At 37.5% G+C, this 12,935-nt stretch overlaps 1 protein-coding gene across 1 annotated transcript in view; it reads right to left on the bottom strand.

The window, feature by feature from the left end:
• The window catches only part of CNTNAP2 (contactin associated protein 2), a 1,879,707-nt gene extending 1,870,358 nt beyond the window's left edge, over positions 1–9,349 (bottom strand). The window contains exon 1 of the mRNA XM_078059689.1: positions 8,593–9,349. Within this exon, the coding sequence (XP_077915815.1) occupies positions 8,593–8,689 (97 nt within the window). The 5' untranslated portion in view covers positions 8,690–9,349. The remainder of the gene's footprint in view (positions 1–8,592) is intronic.
• Between the last annotated feature and the right edge of the window lie 3,586 nt (positions 9,350–12,935).

Genomic DNA, 12,935 nt, shown 5'->3' with positions numbered 1-12,935 from the left:
GGAGGCTACTAACTTAATGTCTGGAGGAAATGCTGAGAATCCTCACAAGGGCTGCGGCGATGGGAATGAGAGCAGGGAATAGATATAAGAAATATTTAAGCATTAGAAATGACAAATATTTTTGAGACAAATATTTTCCCACTGCCGTTAAAGTCAAAGTTTTGCTCTCAACAAGACTCTCAAGAAAAGCTTTATAGTTTAGACATTACATGAAATTGATTTAAACTTAGTAATGGCAATAATATTTATGCTTTTGGATACAGACAGCAAAATTTCCTTTGAACCAGTTTTAAAAAGCTTTTATTCATATCTGACAAAGCATTTCAACTAATATTTTATATAGCTTTAAATAAATGTTTTCACGACATGACTATTAATGTATGCTAACAGTACCCAAAAGACAGAATCACATTGTAAAGTTACTTTATTATGATCAGGAAGAACATAAATGACATTGTATGTACTATTATTTAATGTTATTATCATTGAAATAGAAACATTAGGATAACAAGTTTTTCTTACTATAACTCTACACAAGCAGTTAATTAACCTTAAAATGTTGCCTAGATGCAAACTGAAACCCAGTATTAGTCAGAGAACTGGAAATCAATGGCATAGTATTTCTCACTCAGCCGGCGGCGCCATGGTCAAGAGCACAGACTAGGGATAGATCATACCGGCAGCCTGGCAAATTGCTTCACTTCTCTGTCTGCCCACTTACCTGCCAGTTAGAGCACTGTTCTAAGGACTAAAAGAGTTAATGCATCTAAAGAGCAGTGCCCGACCTGAAGTCAACACTCAACAAGCACTGTTCATATCAATGGGCAAAAAATTGTGAAAGTATAATAATGTCTATTGATGCCAGGAATTCTAGAAAAGGATGCTCATTCATTGGTGGTGAATACACGAGTTATAACAAATTTAAGGACCTCAGTCCGGAAATGTTCATTAAAAAAAAGATATATAAACTCTTTGATCCCGTCTTTGACATAGATTCCACACAAATGAACACACCAATATATAAATATTTGAATGAAGCTGTTTATTTTTGCAATCTTAATAGTGGAAGTAATGTAAATACCCAAATATGGCACACTGATATCCTTGGACACAGTATTATGCTTGTCAACTGACATAATAAAATGGTTACTCTTAATCCCGTAATTCCAGACAGCCAAAAAACATAATACACAATACTAGCATCTGCTTTAAATTAGCCATGAGACACTTACCTGCTTAGGTTAAGGTATCTGAATAAAATTCACATATACTACAGATGCACATGAGGCATGATTAAATTTTACTTTTGGAAATTTCATCATTAAAAAATTCTACTGTGAGGCAGGAATAAATTCTCCTATTCTTTTCATTGAGAACACTGAATATTAATCAAGTGATTTAAGTGAAGAGTGTGTTTTAGCACTAACAAAAGTCAGCTGAGAACTTCTGGTGATGGTATATATATAATCTCATGAGATTTTATATATACAATCTCATATACGTATATATATGAAATTACATATATATATTATATATATTATGCTTCTGGATACAGACAGCAAAATTTCCTTTGAACCAGTTTAAAAATATATATATAATATATATATAATCTCACAAGATTATGCACAGTTACTTGGCACACCATGTTGAGGAAGATATGATTTAATGGCCATATTCAGACTCACTGAGAAAAAAAAAGCCATGATAGATTAATATTTGCCTTGACGGTGGCATGAGACTCATGGGTTATTGTGCTTGTGGGCATACCGAAAGAAAAAACAAAAGAGGGATCATGTGTTTTTAGATCAACTGACATTAAAATCGTTGCATATTCATTTAATCATCTGAGAAAAACTGAAAGTCACACATGATTTTCCAAACATATTAATTTTTGTTTGAACCAAAACTGTTTCATATACATTACATAAATCTATAAATTTTGAGCTAAAATTTATTAGCAATTAAGTAATTTAATGCAGGATAGACCACTGTTAATGTGTAAACAAAAACTTTTAAACAAATGATACTCTTAAAATAAGCTTTTTGCCATGTGACATAATTAGGTTGAAATTTTTTCATGTAGTTCTTCTGTTCATATATTTTGCCCAATATCTGAAAAAATATATGAAGCATATGAAGGCAGATTTTTACTTAAAGCTTGCTTAGTAATTTGATTCTCATTAAGAGGTGGCTTCCTAGTAATATGAGTTAACAGAGCAATGCAATTTATTCAACATATGTTATGGAAGTTCAACACAACCATTTGAGCCCATATGATTTACAAGTAACAACAAGCATCTTCTATTTTACGAGAATATTTTTAGCGGTAAATGTATTATTTCCTTTGGCAAATCATGATATTTCACCACATAATAAGCTGTTTTATTAATTCAGCATGTGTGTATTTACTTTTTCCATGTATTCCTTTGAAATAATATTATAATTGAATGACATAGCTGACATCATAATAGTAGTTAGTAGAAAATTAGGAGTCAAGGCAGAATTTTTCTTTTTACATACTTTTTTGACATGACATCTAATGCATAGGAGTGAGCAAATCCTTGCTGAATTTAATTAAACTTTATATAACTTGATTCCAGTGTAGATGCACCACACAACACAGATTTAGGGGACCTAACAGCGTGAAAGTCGCATCTCTACTGCCACTTTCTTTAATTCATATCCCCAGGCCCCTAAGACCACCATTCCAGTGCAAATGAAGCAGGGGGTGAATGTATTTGAAAAGGGAAAGAGAACCTTATATATGTTTGGGGATAATTTTTCCTGGTAAAAGTATTCCCAGAAACTAGTTTTACCTCCTTCCTAAACACGAAAACATTAAAGAATATATCACGATGCATGTTTATGAGGATATTTCAAACAAACTTAAATCATAAGTAAAATGTAGAATATGGCCCTTAGGAGCTCTTCTGTACTCCTTCAGCGCTTTTACTGTATACCAAAAATATGATATCTTCAGCAAGCAAACTCAGAGCCAATGAATACATCTTTATTTCCAGATTTCCTACTATCATGGGAGGTTTTAAAATCTGGAGAGCTATAAAAAAATCAATTACTTCAAGCTGTTATTATGAATAGTCTACCCCCAAAATGAATTAAATAAGACTTTAACAAGCTTTTTATCAAAATTTACAATTGAGGAAATTATCAACTTTGTTTTCGAAGTTCAAATGACTCCTTTTTTTTTTTTTAGAATAACTGACCCAAAATGTCTAACTCTTCATAATTGTGCAGAAGCAACATAGACATAAGGTAGCTACCAACTCAAGGCGTGTCAAATTCACCTGATACTTTAATAGGTAAGATTCAGTCGAATGTGTAGCCACTAAAGTCCATAAACAAGATGCATTTAAAATGGTAATGTTATTGACCATAGGTAAAGAAATGTATTCCAAATGTCTTTCTAAAATAAATATCACTAATGACAAAAATATGAATGAGTGAACAAACGAATGGGGGGGCTCTAGGAGGTCATAGTTAGAATAAGTGCAACTCTCCAACTTAACATCAAAGGGAAAAACGAGTCTTATTTCATTGCTGGTTTTTAAAACATGCAAAAATATTCTCATGCTCATTTAGTTCAATGCTAAATAAGCTTATTACAGGCAGTTTAATACCTTTGGGTTTGACAGGGTACAATAAATAGCACTCTTTTCTGCCTGAGTTCTAGATTAGAATAGGAGTCACAGGTGGAGAGCAAATATCACCCTTTACACAATAATTGCTGAAAAGGGCTTAGCTGTGTGGCAACAATGGGATGCATTAACCTTAATTCTGAAATTAAACAAACTTTCTAGCCATAGGAAGAACCGAAACACCATAAAGCTTTCCATTTATCACACACATTATTGCAGAGGCATAGCCTACTCTTATATGTCTTTCAATAAGAATCTCTACCTTTTGCAGGCAGCTTAGAAGGAAGAAGGAGGGGCTCAGCTATGCTGGGTCCTTAACCCAAAGTCACCTCACAGGTAAGTCCCTCCACTTAACATAGAAGGAATTAGTGAACTGCAGAGATAGAGGCTAAGCATGTTAGAAGTGGACTTTCCTCCACATGAAAGGAAACATTAGGATGGAGAAAGAGGTAGCACCTTCATATCCCAACATCTTCAGTTGGTCAGAACTAAAACATACAGGTTCTACAGATCCCAGGAGATGGGGAGATCCAATGTTTGAACTTATCATTCTGTTCAGATTCTCTTTTAAGTTTCTCATTTGGAATGTTCTCTATATGATGATAATTTCATCATTATTTGTACATATTAAAATAACAAAAATAAACACATAATTTCTTCCAATGGCCAAATATTAGATGGTTATAAAAATGTCTCAGGTTGCTAGTAGCTACTTATCTTGAGATATGTATTTCTCTAGAAATATTGATAACATCCGATTTCAGATACCGATATACATAGAAATATGACATTCACTTTATTTCCATAACATTGTAGTTTTGAGATTTAAATTATGTACTCTGTTCTTTAACTTTGCAAGTAGCAATAAATGACAAAAGAAAGCACTTCTCAAATCAATCAGATATAGGAAAATTTTGAAATTGCATGTTTTATTTCTTCATCCCATCAACATCAGTCACCACATAAACATGAAGAAGTTTAATACTCTTAAGATAATCATACTCTAGATATGAAGAGTTAAGAATTTCTGAGCCTAGAATCTCTCCTAATTCTATACATTATTTTCAACAAATAAAATAGCTTTTAAAATCTTAAAAAGAGTAGCAAGACAAGGGGATGTATATCACATTCCCTTTATGTTTTAATCATAAAAAGGATACATCAGACAAGAAAACTTATTAGTTCACTTTAAAGACTTACTAAGATTTTCTCTGGAAGAATTTATAATTAAGACAAGTGATTTAAAATCTTGAAGAAGTTATAGAACTTGAAATATCCTCCAAATTAGAATAGAAAAAAATTAGAAATGTGATTTTAAAAATATAATGCATATCAAACAACTTCGATGTTACTTATCTCAAAATGATATATTGTATAACTGTATAAAAGTTAATAAAAGCCTATATTGAATTTGGGGATTCCTTTTTTTGGCCAATTTTGCCATACATCAATGTTAATGGAGAAAATTTTGGCAAAAATCCCTGTTCCCTATATATCAGCGCTACAATGAAATCAAGATTATGCAGTTTTCTTCTATGAGTAAATAACACTTTTTTAATTATTACTTTAAGTAAATAATGTACTACCTCTTAACAGCCAATGATTTTTGCTGGCCTAAAGCATTTTTTTATTTAAATTCATTTTATTAAGACAAGCTCATTGTTATGTTTAAGCTCAGTGTAAACTAGTAATATTTGCTTTTATATTTATTTATGTAGTTTACTCCATTTATTTCAAAGAAAACATTTTAGAGTGGTATATGAATTGCAGAAGAAATAGATCAATATACTATTGTTTTGATATTGTTGCATTAGTTACTTGAAATAACTGCACATGAAAAGACCTATCTATAAAATTGTAAGTGGGTTTAACTCCTTGAAAGACACATTAGAAAATACATAAATATATACACATATTACATATAATAAATATATAATACATACACTCTATTAAGTAATAATATGTATCTATACAGTATGTAACATGTACTTAAAGGATTTTACCAAATATATGTGTGTATATTTATATACATTTGTGTTTATATATGCTTATATATGTAAAAACATATTTGTTAGAAAGTAGTTGATTAATTGAAAACATTTCTCAAATGTGACAGTGAAATTATAGTTTAATTGGTATACAAAATAATACAAAATAATGTAAAGTGAACTTTATCAGAAAGCACTATTTAAGTCAAAATTTAGTATACTTTAGGAATAAGTTAAATTCATTAAGTGCTAGCTCAAACTCCTCATCATTTAGAACTGCACTGTCAGCATCTTTCAAATATGTTCAAATAAGTGCAACTCCCTAAGAGTAAAATCTTCTACTTAAACTTTACATATGCGTCCTGTATATATGCATTTACAAGAAGGGAGGTTATAGGATACCATCAGCTCAGCAGCAGCTCATCTGCACTGTTAGGCAATTAGATTCTAGTTCTACTTAATCCCAGAAACAAGCTTCTTTAGTATTAGTCTAGTTGTAAAAAACATACTAGGAACAGTAACACCATTTTTATATACACTTCAATAACAGAGAAAAAGAAATAAGGCAGAAGCAAATATATATTTAAAATGGTATTGTTAACAAATGAAAAATATTAACCTCATCTTCTGGAAATGTCCATCATGTTAAAAAGTTATCTAGGGACAGAAAGTTTTAGCATAGTCATCACATTTTTTTTTTAAATGAGTACCAAATAAAAACATTACTTTTAGATTTTCATGCTACTTTTTGTCTTGTGATGACCTCTCCTGGTTGAGTTGTTCATTATCTTAGATTCACGTAGTTATCATTTTTTTCTCCTTTGAGTGTTTTCAGTATTAAGAATAGAACTATCATTCTTTTTCAGAGTTTTGTATAATATAAATAAACATTTACAGTAAGTGTAAAATTATAATTTAATTTTAAAGCACTGAATATGTGAAGCTTATTCTAATCAATAAAGTATACATCATTCTTATTATTTGATTTCATGATGCAGGGAAACTGGGTTTTAGTCAATTTAAATTCAGATGAAATAAGTCATCTTAAGCCATTTTAGATATTTAAACAATAAAGAATAAGAGCTAATAAATAAATCTTAATCAAACATAAGTATTAACTATCTGAAAAGTAATATTCTCTGCTCTTCCCCATCACCAAATTCTAAGCTGTAAAAACTAAGAATATATTTCTGAAACAACTTTTCTATTCTTAAAATGCATTAACCCAGTGGCTGCATATGCCGTTCATTCTTGATACATGGCAAATGTTTCAGATGAATCCATTATAATTAGAGTATACAAAGAGATGCAATATGAAACCCAAGAAAAATCCTGGATATGAGGGTCTTTAAGCAGCGAATATAATTAATTTAATTTATAATGAATTTAATTTCTGAAAAGAGTAGCATTAGTTCTATATGACCAGATCTTGAAATGGAAATTGAAATTTCGTCAGATTACTTTTCTCAGGATGTAGTTACATATTTACATAAATTAATATGGAGCACTGTGTCTTCATAATTTCTGGTTAAATATATAAAACTGACATACATATTTTAATAACATATCACTTTTTTGAGGTTTAATCCGTTTGTGAAAAAGCTATAAAATTTTTCTCAAGTCCGTTACAAACTGCCACTTAATGACTTCCTATCTTGCAAGAAAAGAGAAGCAAATACAGTACTCGGGAAAATACGTCAAAACTGTAATACCGGTTCATCACATGACACTATTATGTAGTAGGTTCTTTAGCATGACTTATAAAGTCCTTTTTTCAATGGTTATTCATATTAATATTTGCACCCTAGAATAAGAACATTAATATTAACATATAGGTAAAGATGCATCGAGGCATCTCAAGATCTCATAAACAGATAGGACTACACATACAATGAATTCTGGAAAACACTAAATTTTTTCTTTCCTAAATGGAAAACATTTATTTTCAAACTAAAATCTCCATGATTCTTCTTTAATAAGTAACACATTCTCATAAACAAGCACTATGTGCTTATGTATATTATCCTAAGATTCCCATAGGCAATCTCTCTAGTGTTTAACTCTTTCTGAACCAAAGGAGAAATTATGCATTTCCTTTCTAGATGCACACTATGCACTTTTAAAGCAATTCAGAAGATGCGCTGGAATCTTCTATTTCTTTCTACTCTTGCTAACCACATGAAAACATGAGCAACCTTTTCTTTTTAAAAAAGCTTGCTAAAACACAGACTTAAACATATTGAACAGCATCATTTTCCTGAGAACTCTTAAGAAATGTGTTCATTACTACATTACTGATGGTTTGCCCTGCCCGTCCCAAGTCCTAGACTGTATTATATCAAACTGCCAAAGAATTAAAGCAATTTCAGTTACAATACAGCATTCACTGTCTTCCATTTCAATAAACAAGTACTAAATGGTCATTAACTTGTTGGGGTTGGGGGGTGGGGTAAGAGAAGTCCATCGTGCCCAAACTGCTCAAAATGTGCTCCTCTTTCGTCCCCAAATCCGTGCTCATTTAAGTTAAAACCATAAATAAAAATAAGCAACTTATTTTTGCCCTAGTCTTCACTTCTCTTTCTCTGACCTACCTAAGCAAAATGCCATGAACTCCCTCCACAACAAGCACACCGAAGTGGAAGAATAACTCCTAAGAAGCTGTCATCCACACTCATCACTCTAACCAAGCAGTCGCAAACGCATCTCCAGGACCAGGAACAACTTTCCAGAAACATCACCAGCCTCAGAAGCCGCCCCCCCACCCCCTCGGGAGCGCGGGGCTTGGAGTTTCTGTGCTGCAGGGGCTGGAAGTGCGCGACGGCGGAGACACCCGCACCCACCAGGGGCCAGAACTGCGAAGGTGCCTCAGAGTTGCCACCCCCGGGTGGCACCTCAATGCGGCACTGAAACTGCTCCGGCGCGGCGCGCGCTCGCGGGGGGCTACTTACGGGACGTGGCCGGGGCAGTCCAGGCTCTGCAGAGGAGGCTGCTGACAAGCCAGAGCGACAGCGCTGCCCCGCAGCCGGCTCGCGGAGCCGCCACCATCCTCGGCTTGCCTGCTCGCCGGACTCCGAAAGCTCGCTGCGGAGACGCCGCGCGTCTCTCCGTGGGCTTCTCGCGGGGAGGTGGGCTGTCCTCAGCGCGGGAGAGAGCCAGGCCCCTCCCGCTGCGTCCTCTTCTCCCCGCACCCCTGCAGGCTCCAGTTCGGCCGGGCTGGGAGCCGCGGGGGAGGCGCAGCCTTCCTCTTCCCTCCGTGCGGCTCCTGCCTCTCGCTCCAGGAGCCAGTGAAATGCCAGGGGGAAGAAATTCAAACCAAGAAGGAAAGGGAGGGGGAGCAGAGGAGGGGACCTACCCCGCCCTCTCTCACTCGGGAGGGGAAAAAAAAAAATCAGCACAGGACGTGGAGGCAGATCTGAGGAGCGGGGGACGCAGAAGCGGAGGGAGCGCGCCGGGCGCGGAGCTGCTGCCCGTGGCACTGCAGGCGAGCGCTCCCCGCGCCGCCGGGCGGCGTGACTCGGAGGGGCTCGCGGGCGCCTGTCAGCTCACACGGAGAGCGGGTGCGCGGGCAGCACGCAGCCCGCGGGCGGGCGCACGCACGGCCTCAGCGCGGCGCGGCGCGGGGCCGCATCTCCTCGGCTCCCGAGCAGCGGCCGCGGCGGCCGGAGACTGAGCTGGAGACGCCGCCGCCGCCAGCAGCGCCCGCACAGCCCCGCGGCGGGCGAGGCGGGGAAGCCCTCCCTCCTCGCCCCTTCTAGTCCCCACCCCGGCTCCTCCTCCTCCTCCTCCTCCTCCTTACCGTACCCCTCTGGCTGTCAGAACCCTTCTGCCCTGCCCTCGCTTCCACTGGAAGCCGGAGCGAGAAGGCACCGGCGCGCCGGGGTCCATCGGCTGGGGCGGGGGCGGAGCAAGGGGGTGCGCGCCTCTCCCCGGGCCGGAGGCGGTGCTGAAGTTGGGGATTTGCCGTGTAATCTTGGAACCCTGCTCCAACCCCGGCCGCCCCCCACCCAGCTGCAGGAAACCGAACCCCTTCGCTCGGCTGCCTCCTCTTTCCCTTCTCTCCTCCCCTTCAGATGGAGATGGTACAGGCTCCCGGAGCTCCGGCCCCCCGGGAACCACAGTCAGGCGTCCGACAGGCAGGTCTTCCGAGTGGTCCTAACACCTAAGTGACGGGGCCGAACATCCCGACTGGAGCAGCGGGGACTGCAGACGCCGCTAATGCAGATGTTTTCTTTTCTTTTTTCTTTTTTTTTTTTTTTTTAAGATTTTATTCATTTATTTGACAGAGAGAGAGAGCGAGAGCAGGAACACAAGCAGGGGGAGCGAGGGAGAGGGAGAAGCGGGCTCCCCGCTCAGCAGGGAGCCCGATGCGGGCTCGATCCCAGGACTCTGGGATCATGACCTGAGCTGAAGGCAGACGCTTAACGACTGAGCCGCCCAGGCGCCCCTGCAGATGTTTTCAATATGTAATTAATTCATACTCATCCATATGCACACGTACACCAGACACACGCTGCTGCCAGGAAAACTACATTCAGGCAAACACGCTCACAAACAGACACAAACACAAAACTGAAATACATAAGCAGGCATACAGATAACTACTTCAGGGTATCTGATGCATTGCAAGTACCAAGAATGACGAATATCTAAGGAGACCCAGATTTTCTTTTCACATTTAGACAATTTCGATAATAAATCTCAAGCTCTCTCCACCATTACCCCCCCTCCCCCCAGCTCACACCTCTCCATACAGGTTCCTTCTATCCAGTCTACATAAAGTACTTGGATTCTCATCTCTCTGCAGAACCAATCCTTTCGCTGACTTTACTGACACAGTTAAGAATTATTGGTCATCTAACTATCTAACGATGTTTAGGGAGGGCAAAGTAGGAGTAACCATGTCTTCCAATGTTATGCAGTGAAGCATTTGCCTTTCAAGATAAATAAAATTTTTATGGAGACTTGCCTACTCCTGGAATAGAGTCTGAGTTTAATGTTTTGGTTAGGTCGTGAAAAGGTCCACTGTAAACAGTACTGTGTGTTCACTGCATAATTAGTATGGTGGTAAGGGGCCTGATTCAGCATTCTTTATTAGAGCTTTGTTTCTTATTGATTTAAAGGGATGTTTTGTCCTAGTAAGAACTGCAGATTGGGTACAATCTGGAAAATGAAGAAACACACGGATGACTAACAGGGGAAACACTGTATACTCATGCTATAAAATTCACCTCTTATAAAATAATACAGTAAATGCATTCTTATGGGTTATAAAATGCCCCTTTTCTATTCGAATTCCCACAGACTGTCAAAAGTCAATGTACACTTGCAAAAACTCTATGGTAGAGAACTGCCATCAACCATTTGTAAGAGCTCAAAGAAACCAGTCGCAGGGAAAAAATATTGTGAGGTAACACAACTTTTCAGAAGTCAGTTTTTAACTGTGTCTATTTAAGCCATTACACTAAACTCTACTAGAGTGGTGTTTAAGTGATTTAATAAAAGAGTAAAAGAGAAAACAGTTGAAAGTGTTACCATTTCCATATCTCAGTAGTTGTCTTTCAGTGGGTATCCATCTCAAACAGATTGAACTGATTCCATTTCTTAGGGTGCAAACAAAAGGAGCCAGCACTAAGTGTCTATTTAATTGTTTTGTAACAGAAATTATATACCCAAGGGTTTTTTTTTTTTTTTTTTCCCTCCGAAAAGCATCCTGGCCAGTTTGTAATCATTTCTCTTAATGAGTAAAAACAAACAAAACCAAACCTCATTTTATGACATCTGTGTAACCACCCTGCACCGACATCGTGCCGTCTAGTGCTACAGTCCTACTTCGTGCCAGTGTGAGCTAAGGACCTGCCTTCACCTGTTTTCAATGCCCTTTGCCATGTTTGAAAGTAAATGATGTCACATGCTTTGTAATGCAACTACAAATGTGTAATTAGATACGCACATTGGGATTCACAGTATACTTAAAGAAATAGGAACTTTAATAGGTGCAGGATCAGACATTCCTTAGATTCTATTTTGATTTTTCCCTACCCAATCCATCATTTTCATCATTACATATTAAAGTTAAACTTCCTTTTAAATTCAATTATGACTATAAATATTAGTTAGAAGGTAGAAACTACTAAAGCCTGCAAGGTCCCATTAAACTGCTATGCCAATTAATGGACTCAGTTCATGAACTGTCTGTTAGATATGGTAAACAGGCCCTGCCTTGTTCCAGAGATCCATTATCAATATGTGTGTTACACTGTATCTGCAAATACTGTAATTGAAGATAGGATACGATGATCTGAAATATGTTTCTTTGGTTAGATATAAGGTGAATCAAAGTTTGAGAATAGTAAAAGTAAGTGGATCAAAAGCACGCAAAGAAAAAACAAAAGCATGGTGGGGAAAGACAATGGGCAAGTTACATTATTTTGAAGTGGAGTAACATACAATAAGAAATGATAGACTTCCCTATTTCCTACTGCTCACATCCTCTTCTTCTTTTTTTTTTTTTTTTAAAGATTTTATCTATTTATTTGAGACAGAGAGAATGAGAGAGAGAGAGCATGAGAGGGGGGAGGGTCAGAGGGAGAAGCAGGCTCCCTGCTGAGCAGGGAGCCCGATGCGGGACTCGATCCAGGGACTCCGGGATCATGACCTGAGCCGAAGGCAGTCGCTTAACCAACTGAGCCACCCAGGCGCCCCTCCTCTTCTTCTTCAACAGAAATTATTGGACTCTTTTTTTAAATGTTAAAATGACCCCATATTTGGGAACAAGTTATTGCGTCACTAGAAATATATTCATCATTCATTTATATCACAAATATTTGTTGAGTATCTGCCTATTATTGAGCTGGACATTGTGCTAGATATTAGGATTTTACCTCTGAGCAAGAGAGAGAACACTTTTGACCTCAGAGTTGGTGGCCAATGGTTGAATAAAGAGATCAAAATAAATCTGCATCACTTTGATGCTAACATCTATTCAAGTAAATGTTGACTAGGTAATTATTCTAGTATCTTCATATATTCTTCAAAAATAAATAATATCAAAAATAGAAAAATATTATCATCATCATTATCATTCCAGTGATCTGCAAATAATCTGTTGGATGGCAAATTATCTCAAAAGTCCTCCCCAAATTTTGGAACTTAAATGGCAAGAAGAGTCAAAATATCTTGGTTTTAATGACACTTTGAACTGACTAACTCTATTGAATGAAGCACTGAGAAAATTCAGGACTTTTCAATAAGAAAAACATTGGTGTATCTCTAGGTGAGGTCCTTGGAATGG

This window comes from Halichoerus grypus, chromosome 12, assembly GCF_964656455.1.
Source record: "Halichoerus grypus chromosome 12, mHalGry1.hap1.1, whole genome shotgun sequence".
NCBI lineage: Eukaryota > Metazoa > Chordata > Mammalia > Carnivora > Phocidae > Halichoerus > Halichoerus grypus.
This window is presented reverse-complemented; position numbering and strand designations above follow the sequence as displayed.